The sequence below is a fragment of the Gigantopelta aegis genome, chromosome 10 (assembly GCF_016097555.1).
Source record: "Gigantopelta aegis isolate Gae_Host chromosome 10, Gae_host_genome, whole genome shotgun sequence".
Lineage (NCBI taxonomy): Eukaryota > Metazoa > Mollusca > Gastropoda > Neomphalida > Peltospiridae > Gigantopelta > Gigantopelta aegis.
In genome coordinates this window covers 52,262,405-52,284,065 of record NC_054708.1, presented here as the reverse complement: position 1 = coordinate 52,284,065, position 21,661 = coordinate 52,262,405, and the positions used below count along the sequence as shown (strand labels likewise).

Here is a 21,661-nt window from a genome sequence, read left to right as displayed (position 1 = left end):
TGACTTGTAGTCATCGGAGGAAAGCTGCTACATTTTTCTTAATGCAGCAAAGGATCTTATTTATGCACTTTCCCACAGACAGTAAAGCAATATACCACAGCCTTTGACCAGATGTGGTGCATTGGTTGGAATGAGAAAAAACCCAATCAGTTTAAAGGATCCATCGTGGTGGTTTGATCCTGTGACACAAGCACCTCAAGCGAGCACTCAATCGACTGAGCTAAATCCCTCACCTCGTACATTATTATTATTGGGAGATAAAGCTAGTTTTTATAACTACAAACTAGTTATAGTTATAATAGCTGTATAGTACGGTACAAGAAGTGATCTACAGAGAACAGTATCATTCATAGTCACTGCTGGCCTCGACGTGTAGTCCAACAAGCGAACGAAAAGAAGAAGCAGCTACAGTTGAATTACATTATTAATTAAAGGCCAGTAAAACTACACTTTATGACTTGCCTGTCCAGTTGCATATAATATATCGGGGAATATTGTTTGTATTCTAAATTTTGATTAGCAACAGTTGCTAACCAACTGAAAAATTTATTAGCAGCTACTAAATATAACATTTTAAATTGTGTATCAATCTCTGAAAATTACATAGTGAGTTGCAATGTGATATTGAAGAAAGTGTTCCCTATACACGTGTGTGTATATATATATATATATATATATATATATATTTGAAAACTGAATAGAACAGTGTTTGACAAATGTTTGAAGCAATCACTAAAGCTCATACTCTTAGAAACTTTGGCTAGTACCCTAATTATAGTCATACAGTTAATAATTTTTACTAGCACAGACCAAAAATTCACTAACAGGGATTGATTGATAGTGGATTTGCCGAATTCTGTTGAGGAAATGGATTACTAGCAGTGATTTCATTGTGATTAGATTACGTGTCTTTTGTTACTATGACCAGGGATTTCAGTCCCAGGCATGTATATAATGCAGTCATTACTACCAGTGATCTCATTGTGATTAGATTACGTGTCTTTTGTTACTATCACCAGTGATTTCAGTCCCAGGCATGTATATAATGCAGTCATTACTACCAGTGATCTCATTGTGATTAGATTACGTGGCTTTTGTTACTATCACCAGTGATTTCAGTCCCAGGCATGTATATAATGCAGTCATTACTACCAGTGATCTCATTGTGATTAGATTACGTGGCTCATTGGAGTCATTACTACCAGTGGTGGCTTTTGTTACTATCACCAGTGATTTCAGTCCCAGGCATGTATATAATGCAGTTATTACTACCAGTGATCTCATTGTATTTTACGTGGCTTTTGCTCATCACCAGTGATTTCAATTTACTACCAGAATGCAATATAAGTATGCAGTTTTTTATGTTTTAAACTATCACCAGTGATTATATGCTACATTGGCTACTATTGATTTCAGTCTATACCCATAATATATATATATATATACCGGGAACATTTTGTTCAATATCACGTTGCAATACACTACACAAGTTTCATAGATTTTCAGAGATGCAATTTTAAAACGACCTAATTGCTAATCAATTTTCAACTGCCTAAAAAATATCAGAATTTTCCATGTGTATGTATATATAATATATATATATATATATGTATATCTTAACTGATGACCCAATAACGTCTTTTCCTGGAGTTAAAATAAAGTTGATGTTCATTTAAATATTTGTGATGATGCCCAGAATGTATGGTTCCCTTTTTTTTTTTCACTTGGCATGTTCCACTGATGTCTTTCTAAAATGAAATTCTTCACATAAAGGAAGTGAATTAAGCTGGGATTTGCCTGTGGCTCTTGATGTTGGTGGGGCCGAGGTTTTGGAAGGCAGTACTGAGTGCATTTTCCTGAAACTATGGCGACGACAGGGATGTCATATCCCAGAACTGACATATCTGACCCAGATTGGGACGAATTCCTCGTGATTTGATGGAAGGAATTTAAAGACACGTGTTTGATATGGGATAGAAAGAGTTGTGTTGTGTTTGCCGCTGCCCACAAAAACACAAAGCGTGTCTTTGTTCTTTGGCCAAAAAATCAACAAATGACAGAAATGGCAAACAGAATGGCTGGCATGTTCGATGCAGCTTACATCGCAGACGAACAGCCCAGAGTGATGGCATACTTTTAATACACAGGTGTTTTCAGAAACATCATTCTGCCTCTCCTGTATGTCCGCAGAGTCTTTTAGAGAGATATTTGTGATTGCACAAAGCTATATGTAACTCAGATGGGTATAAGTAGTTAAAGATAAAATAAAAATAAAGTTATAAAATAAAGAAAGGGTGACTACCTCCACTCATCCTCCCCCCACCCCCTGAAAAAAAGGTCCCACTGTTTGAAGTTGTATAGTCAAAAAATTCAAAATTCAAAATACTTTATTGCTTTAAGTTTTTACAACGTATCAGCATTATACAAACATAAACATAAAATAAATAAATAATGTACAGGATAATATACAAACCACATCAGTACAGACATTACATTGTAGATGTTGAGTAGCTTATCACTAAATAGGAGCTGTGTTTTGATACTGCTTTTTATACCATGCACCATTCTAAAAGTAAGACATTTATCAAAACGAAACTTTTACCATCAGTACAATACAATCAGTATACAAGATGTATGTAACAATCTGGTTATGTGCAAAATTTCAATGTTCTGCATTGATTACGTTTTCGGCTATTGAAGTTTTAAGAATGGGACATTAAGAGGAAAATTGTATGTTGTCGTGGTCTGTTCAGCTTGACCATGTCATGCCATGATATGTGTAATACCCATCCATTCATCCACATAGCTAACCATCTATCTCTCCGTCCGTCCGTCCGTCCGTCCGTCCGTCCGTCCATCCATCCATCCATCCATCCATCCATCCATCCAATCAACTGTCCATTCATTCATCCAGCCATCCATCCATTCATCCATGATTTCCAAATGAACAAGTATTTATACTTGATTTACAGTTTATATACAAAAATCTGGCTTCTGGGTCAAAACTATTCCTATAGGACACACAACTACATTGACAATGATGTCGACAACATTGGTTACAACCAAGAGAAATAGCTGAATAAACTTAACAAACTAAAACAATTCCCATAGGACACATAACTACATTGACAATGATGTGGACAACATCGTTTACAACCAAGAGAAATAGCTAAATAAACTTAACAAACTAAAACAATTCCCATAGGACACGTAACTACATTGACAATGATGTCGACAACATCGGTTACAACCAAAAGAAATAGCTGAATAAACTTAACAAACTAAAACAATTCCAGAAATAGCTGAATAAACTTAACAAACTAAAACAATTTTTACACCCAAAAATGCACTCTAAATTCTATAAAAAAATAAATAATTGAAAACATATTTTATTGCAAAAAGAACAAAAGAATCTGCACGAGTTTACTAACTTACAAGGCCCTTTCCTTTGATTCACTTACTGTAGATAAAATTGTAATTTAAGCTTTTTGCCAGGATAAAAAAGATTACACAATCAAATGAAGTGGTACTTTACAATCCAGACTAAATGTGTGTGTATAACATTGGGTCTCACAAGTTGACAAATGTGTTGAGAGTAAAATTGGCTACTTTGGAAAAGGTGCAAACTCATTAAACAGCATTAGTTGTATAAACAGGATTTGCACCAAACTCCCAGCTTTGTTTGCTTGTCATTCTGTTAATAGGTGTTGAAACACTCTGGTAGATAATTGATATGCGTATTGGCTGTAACAACAGTCTTTTGTTTCTACTCTATTTATCACCAAACTTGTTGATAGGTAAAAAGGAACTTTTGACATTTCCTGACAATACTTGTGTACTTGAAGTTGTGGTTTACTTTACTCTAATTGTGTGTGTGTGTGTTTTTTCCACAGATTATTTTGTATTGAGCTGGTTTAGATAGGAAAACACTAAAAATATATTGTAATTTACTAAAAGGTGCAGCTGTATATAGAAAGGTAAATATTTAAAACTAATGTAGTATTTTGTATAGATCTTTATTTAGTAATTATGTCATTAAAACAAATAGTATTTAAAAATCTGAGGTGTAAAACTTTACATGGGTTTGAGTTTTTCAGTATTTAAATATGATTAAATATAATTTAACGTTTCTTATAGTACATTAGGTTAAGTCATTCTTTTAAAAAATAATTAAAATATAATTAATTGGTGATCATTTTGGCAGTACAGGTACATACACATGAATACACTAGTACATTTGCAAGTAAACCAGGTCTCCAACACTGGCAAAAAGATCACTGACTCTAGCAAATCTTAATTTTGTAAACCTATTTTGTGTTTATCTGTTAAATTTGGGACTTCCTTTACATTGACTTAATGGGTTAAAAAAAAAAAATATCGGAAACTGAACCCATATAAAGTTAAATAACATTTTATCTACTGGTAAAGAAAAGAGAAGAAAAATTATTATTTTTAAAGTGAAGTGTGCAACACTACTACTGTTAACTTATCGTATGTAGTATCTATTTTACATGAGAATTTTCTTTACAAAAGCTACTGGCCTCTGTGGCAGGCCATTGGTCTACAGGCTGGTAGGTACTGGGTTTGGATCCCAGTCGAGCCATGGGATTTTTAATCCAGACACCGACTCCAAACCCTGAGTGAGTGTTCCGCAAGGCTCAATGGGTAGGTGTAAACCACTTGCACCAACCAGTGATCCATAACTGGTTCAACAAAGGCCATGGTTTGTGCTATCCTGCCTGTGGGAAGCGCAAATAAAAGATCCCTTGCTGCCTGTCGTAAAAAAGAGTAGCCTATGTGGCAACATCGGGTTTCCTCTAAAAACTGTCAGAATAACCATATGTTTGACGTCCAATAGCCAATGATAAGATTAAAAATCAATGTGCTCTAGTGGCGTCGTTAAATAAAACAAACTTTACTTTTACTTTACAAAAGCTGCATACCTGTTTTAATGAACATGTTGAATACATGAAAATGCATACCTTGCATATTTCAGTTAATAAAAGATAGCATTGTGAATTAATGCCATTTAGTGCAGAAGGTTTTGAAAGCTGGTGATGTATGAGAAATGTACGCTAATTGCAATCCGGGGTGGTTTCTGGCAGTGACAGATTTTAAACAGGTGAAGGGACAAAAGCAAAGATGCTAGTAATAAACTTATCTCTCAACCATGAAGAAATGCCGATTATGTAAAAGTATTCGTCCATTATTATTAAGCTTCTGTTCACTCATGTGGAAATCAGGGTTATTTTTAAGCATTTGTAAGTGCATTTATTTTATTTTTATTGAATTATAAATATTAAACTTTGAAAGATCAAGATTATTTAAAAGCATTTGCTTGTGAATTTATCTTTTATTATAAATATTAAACTTAGAAAGATCAAGATTATTTAAAAAGCATTTGTTGGTGCTTTTTTTTTAATTGTAAATATTAGAATTTAAGTCTTTTTGTGGGTCTCATAATAAAGACTATTTTGTGGACCATTTTTGAATAAAAGTGACTCATGAAATTGATTGTGACTCATTTGTATTCAAACAATAAATTGTTTTTTGTTTTTATAGTATGTATTTTTAAAAGCATCAAAAAAATTTCTATTGAAAAACCCAACATTTTAAAGTAAATAAGAAATTTATATAATGGAATAACTTTTAAGAGACTGATTTTAGTGTGTAATTGACAGTTGTATAATTTGCAAATACTTAAAAATAACTCAAAAAACCTTTGGTATGTTTTATATGTACATGTACAGTACATTTATATGTTTATTGTAACTTAATATTAACAATTCTTAAAAGGAAATTAATTTCCCTATCATTTGAGTTGACAATAATTAATAGGATAAAACTTGTTAATATTGTATTCTTGTTAAAGAAACAACCCCCCAAAACCCTAACCCCCCCCACCTCAAAAACCCCCAAAAACAAACCAAACCAAAAAAGAAAGAAAAGAAGCAACATACCATTATATATTTTAAAAAATACAGCACTTTGTATATATGTTTGTTTGAAGTGTCATTTTGCTTTAGTGATTCACATTAATCTTTATTTATGATAATAATGTAATTTGGGTATAAAAAAGTAAACTGCTACTGTAAATAAGCAGACATACGATAAGATACTGTTAACAAATATTTAAGCTAAACTGTTACACCCATTCACCTAGTACACTTTGAAGTTTATGTAATGGAATTACAGATTTTTCTTTTTATTACATCAGTGGTTAGCAATTACCTATGGGATATTGAGATGCATTCTTTTGTTTGGCCATGAGAAGGTGTTGACCAGCGGCCAGTTAGAGGGTTTGCCCCTCAGCTCTGGTTAATCTCAGGTAATCACTGTAAGAGGTCTATCTTGTGAACTGATCTCTTTGATCCTGTACAGATACCTGTGGCTAATAACTGGGCACAAGAATTGAGAGGAGAAAATGGTTTAAGTGTATATGTAATTATTATGTCCAGTGATACTGAAACATTTTAAATTACCCACATTATCAACAGAGCAGATTGGATGTAGATGTAGATGGGATAGTTGAAAAAAAGGAAAAAAGAAATTTAAGGTAATTATAAATAATGTGAAATAGAAATATACTTTCCCTTGAATTTGTTTTGATATCTAATTTTAATTTTTAAAAATATTTAGACAGTTTTATACATTAGTTATTTTAAACATTGTGTGTATATGTGAGAACCTGTGATTGAAATATTGTGTGAGAAAAGCCTTAGGTACCCTAAAACAAATTGAAATTACATGAATTTATAGCATTTAAAAAAAATTGCATTGAACTCAAATTATTTTATTTAAAATTTATTTTCTAGGTTTTTAATCTAAATTTTTAAAATAGTTTTATTTGTCATGAACGTTTTTTTATATATTTAAATCATTTTTGTTTTATTTTTCAAGACCATTTTTGACAGGTCTTTTTGTGTGTGTACCAATAAGTCAGGCAGTTCATCCATCCAACTGTTCTTTTTAACTTATTCTTCTGCGAACATATTGCATATATAGTGGCACTGCAATTATTACAAGAGATACATTTTCCAGTCATTGACATTTTCAACATTTCAACTTAATAACTGAGTCGCTCCCAGTCTACCATCTTCCATTAAAAGAGGTATTTATATTTCGTAACATTCTCCAATGCTTTTAACAGATTCCAAGGAATTTACTTTGAATGTGAACATACAAATGTCATTAGCTGGTCATAGGAAGTGATAATTAAGACCGTAAACCCGAGAGGCTAAAGCGAAATTGAAGATGAAATTTTTGACATACATAAATCCTCTATTCAGACTCTACTCCCCCCCCCCCCCAACATTTCATATGTACCCCCATTTCACTGATATCACTTGGATTCATCCCCCCCCCCCCCCCCCATCTCAATCTAGTTGGTATATCTCCTAAATGGTTTGTTATCCTTCGTCAAGCATCTTTCAATCAGCAGGTCTTTATCCCCTGACCCCGTGGCTCATTAGTTGGAGAGTGACAGGGCAGGCAGGTTGTGGTGGAGAGGGGGGAGGGAGGAGGGGGATGGCCAGGGAGGTTGTTGGAAGGGAGACTGGCTGGTTTTCCATAGTGATGAAGAAGATGTGGATTAGACTCAGTGGGGACTCTGGCCTGCTGGGATGGTGGTTTAACCAGCAACATGTGTGAGCGGGGTGTCATTGCTTTAGGCAGGCGGTCTGTAGTGTAGGTATTAAAATGTTTACTGAATGCAGTGGTGTGTTCTGTATTCTCTACATTGTAATTTTTATATTACATTAATGTAAGGTTTTTTGTTTTTTTTAAACCCATGAAATAAAAGGCTTTTTTAGGCATTGAAGTGTTTACAGAATTGGTATATTGGTATGTTCTGTATTCTCAACATTGTATACTTATTTAGTGAAAATATCTTTTATTACAAACAAGTGTTTTTGTGTGGACAACATGCCAATAAATTGTTTTGTTTTTTGTTTTTTGTAATTTAAATAATCTGTTTTCTTATAAATAACATTTAAACCATTTTAAAACAAAAAGTATAATATAATGAAAATATATAAAAAAAAGTTGTAAATAACTACATTCATTTATACATCAGTGGTTCTACAAAAATGATAGTAATTTGGGCTTTTTTGTTCAATTGTTCAGTTGTTAAATGGAAATATTAAAAATAAACTGATGCGATGCAACGGCAGACTTCTAATGGGCCTTTTTGTCCAGTTGTTAAATGGAAATATTAAAAATAAACTGTAATGCGATGCAACTGCAGACATCTTAGAAGTAATATTTAAGGCGTCCCATCCATGCACACACACTGCGGGGATGAGCTGGCACCAGATGGGCCTGAAGCCTGTATACAAGCTCTACACATGTTGGCTTCTGTTTCTGTGGGTTTGGGCTGGAGAAGAAAAACAAGGGAATTCCAAACATTGACATGCTGCTTGGGGAGAGAGGTGTGTTTACGTTGCACGGCTATTGCCCAAGGTACATTACACACAGAGGAAAACAATCCATCTTGTATGCAGTTTGTCTAAATATACTCTTTTCAACAAGACCTACAGGTATCTTATAATAAAACGGCTATTTTTATGTGAAGACATTTTTTTTGCATTATTAACAACCTGTACGACAGTGTAGGTTTTTTAAGCTGAAGATGATTAACAGTGTGTTCATTAGTAGATGGTAGGCAGTAATGTTTTGGTGACTGTTGCTGCCACTACCACCACCTACATAGTCCAGTGGTAAAATGTTAATCTGATGTCTGTTCGATATGGGATTGATCCTCATTGGTGGACCAATTGGGCTATTTCTTGTTCCAGCCAATGAACCATGACTGATATATCAAAGGATGTGGTATGTGCTATCCTGTCTGTGAGATGGTACATATAAAAGATCCCTTTCTATACTAATGAAGAAATGTAGTGAGTTTCCTCTGTAAGATGTTTTTGACATCAAATAGCCAATGATTAATAAATTCTCTAATGGTGACGTTAAACAAAACAAATTTTTAAAATTTTCACAAAACTTCATATGAGTTTGTGTTTCGCCTCAAAGGTTAAGGTCACCTCCCATCCGATTGTCATGAAACTTCACATATAGGATACAACAAAACAAAACTCATATAATATAACTTAGTTTATTTCTGGGTTTTTTGTGTGTTTTTTTTTAAAAGCTAAGCAAACAAACCTTCAGTCCAGATATTCCACAGGAGATTTTGGTTGAAATTGAATACATTTTAGAATTCATTGTCAATCCTTTATCTTGTGTAACCAACCCGACTCAGATCAGTGGGGGGTAACCTCCACCAGGAACAGACAACAAAGCACAACAGGTTTTAATTCCATTGCCCTGAGGGGCTGATCAGTCCATCCTGGCCAGTTCATGGGAAAAACCTGGTCATCCAAAAGAACATAACTCAGTTATCACACAAGTGGGGCATCACCGTGACCTAAACAATACCACATTGTCAACATCACCACCTTTCAAACTTGACTGAATCCTAATTAAAACACACTGTCTGCATCAACACTTTCTAAACAACACCAGATGCTGGATGGAATTTAACTAAAGTAATTTATCACTGATGACAGGACATCACATACCATAGCCTTTGATATACAAATTGTGAAGTCTTGATTGGAGAGAGAGAGAGAAAACAACACTAAGTTTTTAAACATGCTTGCTTATGTGTGGTAAGCATATTGTTGTCATTTATATTTTTTGACAGTTATTTATAATTGTTTTGTTACAAATATGGAATTATACATATTGAGTTCATTCACTCGGCCATTCATAATGCATACCTTTGACACTGAATGGCTGTTATATGTTTTTGTGTTGGAATGTCCATTCATTCATTCATTCATTCATTACTCCATCATCAATCCATATGTCTGTCCATCCATCGTTTCATCCTTTTTTCCTTCCATCCACTCTTTCTTCCATCCATCCATCCATCCATCCACTCAAACCCATCTATCCATCCATCCATCCATTCATCACTCCATCCATTGATCCTTTCTTCCATCCATCCATCACTCCATCCATTCATCCTTTCATCCTTCCATCCTTCCATCCATCCATCCATCCATCCATAGTGTAGTTAAACCTAAACATTGGGAGAATTTTTTTTTTAACATGTCTCTGGTGACAATTTTCAAACCTTTCACTTCCATCCATCCATCCCTCCATTATGTAATCACACCTTGTTCTATTACTCAAAGAGCTTTAGCTTCTCAACAGTTGTATAAATGAATGTGAGATGAAGTAATAAATGGCACCTATAGAACATACAGTGCTGTTATGCCAGTTTCCTGTACAGTGGGTCTTGGCAGCAGGAAGCTGTGATGTTGGTAGTGAGTATTTCTGCATTATGTTTATAGCCCGCGCTGGAGGAACGCGCCTCACCACCACCGCCCACATGACCCAGCACATGGCGGGGCTGGAGAAATTAATGTCACTCCGAGAGCACTACAGCAGTTAAATCCTACAACTTTCTAACACAATTCGGTACATTTGAAATACCCCACTTCTTCCCTTCCCAAGTGTAAAGAACATGATGATTTAGAAGTAGTTGCACTGCTGGTTGGGGAGCAGTAAAAAAACCCCATAAAAAAGAGGTTTTTTGGTTTGCTGGGAATGTTTCTAAAGGGCAGTTAAAAGTAAATAATGTATTTTATTCTGGAAGTTTTAAGTTTGTCTTGTCTTAATGACACCATTAGAACAGTACAATCCACGGCCTTTGATATACCGGTTGTGGTGCACTGCCTGAAACGAGAAATAGCCCAGTACAATCCACGGCCTTTGATATACCGGTTGTGGTGCACTGCCTGAAACGAGAAATAGCCCAGTACAATCCACGGCCATTGATATACCGGTTGTGGTGCTCTGCCTGAAACGAGAAATAGCCCAGTACAATCCACGGCCTTTGATATACCGGTTGTGGTGCACTGCCTGAAACGAGAGAAAGCCCAGTACAATCCACAGCCTTTGATATACCGGTTGTGGTGCACTGCCTGAAACGAGAAATAGCCCAGTACAATCCACTGCCTTTGATATACCGGTTGTGATGCACTGCCTGAAACGAGAAATAGCCCAGTACAATCCACGGCCTTTGATATACCGGTTGTGGTGCACTGCCTGAAACGAGAAATAGCCCAATGGGCCCACCGACTGGGATTGATCCTATAGATTGACTGTGCATTAAGCGAGCGCTTTACCACTGGATTATGTATAGCCCCTATTTTATTTTATTCTGAAACTGCCAATGTTTTTCTTTCTTTTTTTTGTAAGTACTGGAGTCCATGCATATATCCATATATGTTAAATTAAAGCCTGCCCCTTTACATGCATGCATGCACACACACACACACAGGCACACATGCATACACACAACTGAAAATTTGAGTAACTCGTTTATTGTTAATGCAAAAATTAATTCATGTAACCCATTTCCTTTTTGAGTAAGCCGTTATGTCCAGGGAATATTTGGAGGAGGTCATGACTTTAAAAAAAAGGGCACATCTTCTGAAAATGAACGAATGAATGCATTTTTTTTTTTTTTTAAAGTCCCCAAAATGAGGCACTTGAATATATTTAGGCTGATACTGGACTACTAACCCCCCCCCCCCCCACCCCCCCAAATTTGTTAAATTTAATGTTCAAAAGAAAAATATGTTTCACAAAATTGTATTTGTGCTAGTCACATGCAGTTGTGAGAGGTCTGGCGCTCGCTCGATGTGTGGTCAGTGTGGGATCGATTCCTGTTGGTGGGCCCATTGGGCTATTTCTCGTTCCACAACTGGTATATTAAAGGCTGTAGTATGTACTACCCTGTTTGTGGAATGGTGCATATAAAAGATCCCTTGCTGCTAATCCAAAAGAGTAACCTCATGAAATGGTGACAGCGGGTTTCCTCTCAATAGCTGTGTGGTCCATATAACCATAAATAAAATGTGTTGAGTGCGTCTTTAAATAAAACATTTCTTTATTTTTGTCAGAGGTCTATTATTGTAAGAATCTAGGATGTTGGATAAGATCACCAGTGTGCTGTTGACCAATTTCCCCCCAGGCCCTGCCTGCCTGCCTGTGGCCAGTCATGCAGCAGTGTGTAATGCCAGGCCAATACACACATCCCCTTCATCCACTTTGTAAATACACCCAGAACTTGTAGTAAGCCACATCCTAATACACAGGATTCCTGTCACCGGTGGGTGCCAGTACTTTCAGACCACTATTACATACAGGTAAACATACCACTACAGTCTCAGAAGCGAAAACATCCACCTGCCTTCCCTCTCCCCCCCCCCCCCCCCCCTTGTTCTTTCTCCCTGTTATACTGATATAAAGAGGGAACCTCAACCTAACCCAAAATCTAATCCTAACCCAAAATCTAATCCTAACCCTAAATCTAATCCTAACCCTAAATCTAATCCTAAATCTAATCCTAATCCTGTATCGATATAAAGAGGGAAGGTAACCCTAATCCAAACGTTTAAAGTAGTGGGTGGGAGATGGGGAGCAGGTGAATATTATACCACACTAGTATACAGTACACAATGGCAATACATTTATTGTATAGTGAGTGTCACATCATGGCCGTAGCTAGCGATTGCACCCCCTCCCCCGAAAAAAATCCAGAAAAATTATAGAAAGTTAAAGAAAATTCTCTTAACCGTTTAAGGAGTTTTAGACTATTAACTACTCAGTTGCCCCCCCCCCGCCCCCCCGCCCCCAATAAAAAATCCTAGCTATGGCCCTGCACATACTGAAAGTTAGCTTACAGTCACAGTAGCAACATAAATATACACAATGGCAGTGCATTTATTGTACAGTGACACATTCTCAAGTTAGCTTACAGTCACAGTAGCAACATAAATATACACAATGGCAGTACATTTATTGTACAGTGACACATTCTCAAGTTAGCTTACAGTCACAGTAGCAACATAAATATACACAATGGCAGTACATTTATTGTACAGTGACACATTCTCAAGTTAGCTTACAGTCACAGTAGCAACATAAATATACACAATGGCAGTACATTTATTGTACAGTGACACATTCTCAAGTTAGCTTACAGTCACAGTAGCAACATAATACACTAGATTGCATGCCAAAACACAGCATAGAGTCATAATGATAACATTAATCAGGCAGTGTCCCAGGACTGGACGAATACACACTTAATTCACTGTAGGTAAATAGCATCCCAGTGTATCTGTAAGCCAGGACAATACGCAACTTACACCAACAATAAACAAATATATCAGTACCAGGGTCAGTAGCCATTCCTTCCAGTCATATTAACTTGCTTAAACTTGTAATCAAGCCAATACACACATCCCTTCCATTACAGTCCCATCCATGACACACAACAATTATATATACATGAACACACAGATACAGAGATATGCTGGCATCCATAGGCATGCATGTTTTTAATGACAGATCATTTGTGAATTTGATGTGTACACTGGTTGTGTGTGAGTGAGTGTGTATGTGTGGAGTAGGGGCTGACTGCAGGTAACAGTAGTCCTGTCATCTAACAGTTAATTGCTTCCTGGGATTCCCACTTGATTGACTGACCACCTGCAGGTTACAGAAGGAACCCCACAATCTGTGGATACATTCAGTGTGTTAGTAGATCTGTTAAACGTGTGGCCAGTGTGATTACTGTGTGGTTAGTTTGCAGACTTTTCTCATCAAGGTCATCAGCACAGTTCAGTTGAAAGGAAGGTACATGGAGAACTCTTGTCTTGTGATAAACGTTGGTGATGTTGTGGATACTTTATTAAAGCAGCAGCAACCTGTGGAAACTTTGTGTTCAGTCAGACATGGTAATTAGGGATTTTCATTTAATTCCTGCCTTGCTTTATGTTGTTAAGAAAAAGTTGTTAAATATATTTTTGGAAAAGTTTATATTTTTAAAAATTTAATTATTTGTTCATCAATTCATTAATTTTAATAATTAATTTACAGTTTGTTTGTTTATTTGTTTATTTATTTAATTCATTTATTTGTTATTTAATTACCTTTTTTCTTTCTTTTTTTAAAAATTGAATATGTAACCCATTTTTCTAGCTGTTCATGAAGGTGTATGTTGATATGTCTGTCCTGTACCAATTCGACTGCCTCTATGTTGTCAGTATTTTCTCTCAGAATTCCGGTTTGCAGTGCCACCCCAAAACTGCCCCCGTCTTAAATTAATCTTTAATGAAAAGTTCACAATAACCCCTTGACATCCAACAACTGAGGATTAATTTTAAAGAAATGTTCTCTAGATAGTGGTATCATTACACAAAAAAACAACCCTTTAAATAGCTTTCAAAATGCAGCAAAGTTTTGCCAGATTTTTTTTGGTTGTCCCCTGCAGGTAACATTTCGTTAAGTACTGCATCGCGATTCGCTATGCAAGTTTCAGAGATCGCTACACAATTACAAAACATTAAACAGTAATTGATAATCAATTTTCAATTGACTAGAAATATTGCTAATCAAAGATTTTGAAAACAAAATATTCCCTGCCCTGTCAGTTCATCTGTGTGTGTGTCTGTCCATACCTGTGTATATATGTGTGTGTGTCTGTCCATACAGGTGTATGTGTGTGTGTCTGTCCATACCAGTGTATATATATATATGTGTGTGTGTGTGTGTGTCTGTCTATACTGGTGTATGTGTGTGTGTCTGAGCTGTGTCTCTCCTGTAGATTTACATTGTCATGTTGGTAGATGATTTACGATGCCCTCTGTCGTTTGAGGTCTTTGTCTGCAGGCTCTGTGAGTGACAGGTTCCTTGTTTATGATCAAGTGAACTCAGACACACCAAGTAACTTCACATCATTAATATTGGCCCATCGCACTCTGTCATATGTCATACGTGTATCTGTGTTCAAAAACATTTGTAAGAAGAAAAAAAAATATCAAAAAAATAACGGGAGTGTTCTTCATATTTTGGCCACCTACCATACTTTACGCAGACTTTTCTTTCTTTTTTTTCTTTTTCTCTTTTTTTCCCCCTTTTTTCTGTTTAGCCAAGGCTGTCTTGTGTCTCATGTATTTATGACCAAGTTACAGGATATATGACTTAACATATTTGTGGCAAAATGCACTTGTTTCCAGCGGTTCACGACACATTTTCACGATTGTGACAGAAAAATGAAATTTGCGTACCAACTGACCTCGGGGAGAAACCAGTACCAGATTGGTAGCGAGGTGAAGAGGAATGTTTAGTTTTTTTCTAATACCAGCCTGTGCCACCCAAAATGTGTATGTGCTTTGGTGGACAACAGTTCTAAAACTACCAGACCTGCAGAGTTCTTTTGTCATTGTTATCATTTTTAACACAGATTGCAGCAAATTAAGGTTCTGGGCGAATTGAATTTGGATTACGTTTCCTGTGTGTGTTTGTAGGTATATAATCTGAATATTGTATGCATGGACAGCAATGTCTTGACATGCATATATTGACTGGAATGATGAAATTATATTTAACTGGTATAGCAAATGCTGGTTACACTGGAAATGGGATGCTATAGTGATTGAAGTGTTGTTCATAGATGGATGAGTTTGTGTAAAGTTGAACTTTGTAACATAGATGTAACACGGTATATTCTTTAGTGACCTTTTTTCCTGGGACTTTTTCTTCAACATTTTTCTTTGATTTTATTTTAAATGTTTACGGTTAAAAACAACTGTTGGGTGTACTTGTTATATAAAGAATAGACAACCATGGAATCGTATTTAATTCTTATATTTTTGTTCAAAAGTTGATTTAAAAAAAAAAGGAAAGAATTCTGGCATCTTGTTAATTTTTAATTTGTGGTTTTTGTTGGTTTCAAATTTCTGAAAATATGTGATAATGCGTTGTTTGTATTTTTGTTCAAAAGTTAATTAAAACTAAAAAGTAGTACTGGCATCTTATTAAATTTTATTTAATTGTTTTGTTTTTTGTTTTGTTTCAGATTTCTGGAAATATGTGATAGTGCGTTGTTTGTTTGCTTGCTAATGGAGTCAAAGAGGACTATGTTGTGATAACACCTACGTAATGCGATGGCCACAAACTCCGCCATTACTTCAACCCTGATCCTTCACTGTAGTGGCTTGCTTTTACTTATTGTGTTTGGATTATCAAACTCTGGGGCAACAGCAGAGAGAAAAGGTGAGTGAAGCTTCTCAGAGTAGTTTGTTTCTTTTATACTTATTTCATTTATACTTATTTCATTACTTATATATACAGGGATTTGTCCAGGCATTCGGGGGGGGGGGGGGGGGGGGGGGGGGGTCTCACCCAGAAAGAAAATGGGTTAAGTTTAAGGTTAGGGGTAAGAAATCGTTCAGTATTAATAAGAGTAATTAATTTGGTCAAAAAGTTAATTAAAAAAAAAAAAAAGGCAAAAACCCCCAAACAAAAAACAAAAAAATTGGGTATGGAGCCATACCTATTTTACCCTCTGGCAGAAACCCTACATACCCAAAAGCAAGAGGTACTAAACATTCCCAGTTTATGAGTAAAAATATTTGTGTAATTGTTTGAACATTTTGATAAATTAATTTAACACTTTATTGCATTGCCATCATTCAGTGGCCTAAAAAATAATTCCAATTATAATTAAATTGCACCAATTAATGTCCTGGTCACACCTCCCCTATCTGCACTGTCCAGGACAGGGTTAGTGGTTACATGGTAGTGGTTAGTGAGAGAGAAGTTGGTGTAGTGGCCTTACACCTACCCATTGAGCTGTGAAAGCTTACCGGTACCAGGATACAAACCCACTACCTACCAGCCTCATGTCCATTGGCTTAACCACTACATCACTGAGACTAGTTCAATGTATTAAAAGTCTATAGGACGCGCTGCATGCAATTTCCAAAATGACCCACTATAAACTGACCGTATGGCCTAAACATAATTATTATGAATATAATACACATGTACCGTGTAGTAGTGTAATAAAAACGATATCACACTGTCAGTGTCTTACACCTCATCAGAACATTTGTGTTTGCATTCATCAGATGTGATATTTTGATGGCTAAAAGTGGAAAGGGCAAATGTGTGCTCTATTACAAAACCAGAAATGTGGGCAGAAATGTTTCAATTTTATTTTTGGAATTGTTACATTACTGTTGTATTAGAAAAAACATGACAGATTAAAGAACATATATGTATATATATGTGTGTGTGTGTGTGTGTGTGTGTGTGTGTGTGTGTGTGTGTGTGTGTGTGTGCGTGTGCGTGTGTGTAGTAATTTCCACAGTTTCAGTAAAATATTGTATTATAATAGAGAAAGAAATATAAAAAACCTAAAAAAAAATTTTTTTTAAAGTAGGTTATTGGCACACTGCTTCATATCAAAAATATACTTTTACCACTTTGACCTATTCACTTGCACACAGAACAGCCCGATGGATGAGAAGAACCCCCAAACAAACTAGGAAACTAAGTAAATTATAAGTGTTGAAAGTGAGAAATGAGGCTGCATGTAAATAAATTAGATGTGTTGAGAGAGTTGTGATAAAGATGATTTCCATCTGCCGAACACCTACATTATAACTGACACTTAGAGTGAAGGCGTAGAAATCTTCTTTCCTCGGTATTAATCACAGACTAATTGGTGCGAATATGAGCTAATTTACTGGAATCTATCATACTTCTTTCAGTTTGTAAAAGATAAAGATAAAACTTTATTGCATATAGACATTCCACATACGGTACTGGATGCAAAACATGTGCACAAACAAGATACAAACAAACATCATACTATTCTAATGACTAAATAAGGACTAATTTGTATGTAAGAGCAAGCTTTTTGCCTCAGAGATTGATCTGTTTATATTTGATATTTCACAGTTAGATAGAAGAGATAAACTTAAAAACTGTATTGAATAAAAACATTCTATATACGGAACTGGATGGAAAACTGGTTACATATATTTGTACAAATAAGGCACATACAAACACAGTGTTCGAAATAAGCACTTGTCCGTTTGTCCTGACAAGTGAAAATCTGCTCAGACAAGCAAAATGTACCTCAATGGGTGTTCAGTGGACAAGTAAAAATATCCAATGATTTTCATTTTAAGCAGTCAAAAACATTGTCCTTGTACTTGAATAAAACAAATCACTTGTTTGGACAAGTGAAAATATTTGCTGATGAGTAGATTTCTAGATATTATTGTCCGGTGGACTGGTGACAAATTCTGCTTATTGCTATCACTGAGACATACTATTAGTAGGTATTCTAATGGAGAAATAAGGACTAAGGATGATCTAGAAGGGACTAGTGACCCAGCCTTAAAAAATTGCCACTATATTAAGGGTGTGTGGAGATGGTGGGGCAGAATTCCTGTGCCATTTTTACACATACATTTTTTTTTAATAATAATAAAAAATAATAATAATTACATGCTAAATGGTTTCCATTTGAAATATTCATAAACAGAAGGCACTTTTTTCAGAGGTACATTCTAACTACTGAGTAACTTAATCTTTTCTTGTCTGTCCTGGAATGACATCCTGGACTGAGCCTTTTTGTGACGTCATATTAATATTTGTGCACAGTGTGCTGTCATGTCCATAACATAATTAAATTGACAGCGTACCACACACTGTCACATGCTGCGTAACCTAGGTTAAATTGCTGAATATAATTTACCCCGCACCCATATACACACATACCTCAGTCTAGCACGTAACTTGGGTTAAACTGTTGAATTTAATTTAACCCTACACCCATACACACATACACAAATATACCTCAGCCCAACACATAACCTGGGTTAAACTGCTGAATATAACTGAACCCCACACCCATACACACATACACAAATGTACCTCAGCCCAACATAACCTGGGTTAAACTGCTGAATATAATTTAACCTTGCACACACACACACACACACACATACACATCACACACACACATCACACACACACACACACATCACACACATCACACACACACACACACACACACACACAAAAATTTACCTTAGCTCAACACATAACCTGGGTTAAACTGCTGAATATAATTCTCTTCCCCCCCCCCATATACACACAGACCTCAGCCTAGCCATGAAATATGAAATTAATAATGTACTTGACCAGCCTGCCGTCTAAATGGATTTGGGTAGGGTTCTGTTCTGTTATGCCCTTGCATCTTGTTAAAACAACTTGGCGGTCTCCCGGCAGTGTGGCACCCTTGGTTCCTGCACTTGGTCAAGTGGGAGCCAGGCAGAGTGAGCCGATTGGATCCAGATGTGTTGGATAATGAATTGCCTATCAACCCACTCTCTGGCACCATCACATTTATTTTCTTTACTTTTTCCATATACCTCATTGCTCTAGTTTGCTCAAGTGGCCACAAATTTCCACAGATGATGGCTTCATTCCTCTCCTCCTCCCTCCCCGCCCCTCCAGCACTTACCTTTTTGCGAACTACATTTGGGGATGTTCCAGAACTAGGGAGATAATGGGGGAAGAGGTAGGCAGATTATTTATTATGTTTAATAATTTTGATGAACCTGTTGTCCAGATTTATGGAAATTTTGGAATTGTAGTGATCTGTACAGTATTTCTGGGTATTCTGTTGGTTGTTCAAAATTTTCCATGTTCTTTGTCCAAAACTTTGATATGTTTACAGCTGATGCTTTGTATGCATTTTGATTGATGGGGCAAGCAATTTTTTTACCATTTTGTAACCCAAACCCTAACCCTAGGGCTCATCCCGACAGCCGATATTAAAATTCCTGAGTCTTTTTTTTTATTCGTAACACATTTTCAGTGTTCGAAATAAGCACTTATCCATTTGTCCTGACAAGTGATAATCTGCTGGGACAAGCAGAATGAACCTTAGAGGTTGTCCAGTGGACAAATAAAAGATTATAATGCTGTTTCATTTTGAGCAATCAAAAACATTGTCCTTGCTCTTGAATAAAACTAACAAATTATTTGGACAAGTAAAAATATTGATAGACAAGTAGATTTGTAGATGGTGGACTAGTGAAAGATTCTGCTTATTTCTGTCACTGATTTTCATCATTTCTGCTATAAATTCATGATTTTAATAATATTTTATTTTTGGGGGCGATACATATTTAAAAAAAATGCCTTAGCCCAATGACCCCCCCCCCCCCCCCCCTTTTTCATTTGATATATTTTGAAACCGCCCTTGGCCTAAAATACAGGATTACAACCTTCACTACAGATTATCACTGAGAATGTTTATTATTAGAAGTGAATTTGTTTAATGGAATGGGAAAAAAATGGGGGAAATAAAAAATAAAAACCTTGTACAAAGAGTCAAGGTCTTGATCCCATACTGAGAATATAAAACACTAAACCCATCTGGAAAGAAGTAGTTCCGTGACCTTTTCACCTCACAAATTTGAAACCCTTTTCTCGTTTGTTTGTGACATATATAGATTAGTGTGGCTCTTGTTTGTTTTTTCAAGGGTTTTTTTCCCCAGCCAGTTTAACTGTAGTTACAGAATTATATATTGAAAAGCTTCATGTCTTCAAAGTGATTTTTTTTTTATATATATAAAATTTAATGTTGAAGATCTTTATAATGTTTGAAAACAGTACTGGTATGATAAAATTCTTCACGATTGAACACTGTTTCCTAAACCTAATTATCAGGTTATTGAACATACATGTAAAAGAAAACAAAAAGAAAAGAAAGAAAAAAACAACTTTCTCACCCCCCCCCCCCCCCCCCCTTTTTTATTTTATTTTATTTTTTATTTTATTATTATTATTTTTAATAATACACAACTTTGTGTTTCTGCCAGAAACAAATTTTTGGGTATGGTGCTATGGAATTGAATGCAACCACAGTCAATGGTGGGTATGGGAGTCCTCCCCCAGAAAGAGAGTTAAGTTTAGGGTTAGGGTAAAAAAAATCATATAGCAATGATAAGAGTAATTAAATATTGTCAAAAGGTTAACTTAAAAAATCCTGCAAAAAATTGGGTATGGGGCAAAAACTAAATAAAATAAACTCAAAACAAGACTTTAAAGAAACTGTACAGTTACTTGCATCTATATGCATTATGATTTTAAAACACAGTTGGTCAGTACTACCATACCAGTTTATGTGAAAGCATACTTTTTTCTTCTGTATAAAGCTTTTTATAACTTATTGTAAAAAAACCCAACAGCATTAATACAAAAGAAAGTAAATTGGTTCATTTGCTGCATAAATTATGAACATGAACCATAAAACAGCATTCTTTGAGGATTATTATTAAATCCATTTTTATTGTGAAAGCCTTCACTTGTCATGTGCATTCTCAAGGTGACGACACACAGGATAAAAGGATGTGTTTTTCATATGCACAATTCTTTCATTTTTTTTGCATTTAACAAAGACATTTTTGTGAATAAATTTACATCAAACACAGAATTATTTAGAATCACTTGATTTATAAAAACGAAAAACAAAAATGATTATTTCAAAGTTACAGAAGCTGATAAATGATTTTTTAGGAATAGTGTATACCCACAAATGAGAATTTTCACTGTTAGAGCCTTCTCTCCATAAAGAAATAGACCGTAATTTTTAAACATTACATTCAGCATATTTTTCAGAGCCATCTCCTCATAAATTAAGTTTTTAAACACTTAAGTAACATATTTTTTTACTGTTATAGAAAGGTTTTTTTGGATAACTGAATTGCTG

The 21,661-nt window shown here is 35.5% G+C and overlaps 1 protein-coding gene across 2 annotated transcripts in view; it reads left to right on the top strand.

The window, feature by feature from the left end:
* Nucleotides 1-21,661, top strand: part of LOC121383252 (fibroblast growth factor receptor 4-like) — a 75,378-nt gene that overhangs the window by 10,210 nt on the left and 43,507 nt on the right. For both annotated transcript variants that reach the window (XM_041513153.1, XM_041513152.1), the window contains exon 2: nucleotides 15,941-16,137. In XM_041513153.1, the coding sequence (XP_041369087.1) occupies nucleotides 16,029-16,137 (109 nt within the window). In that variant the 5' untranslated portion in view covers nucleotides 15,941-16,028. The remainder of the gene's footprint in view (nucleotides 1-15,940; nucleotides 16,138-21,661) is intronic.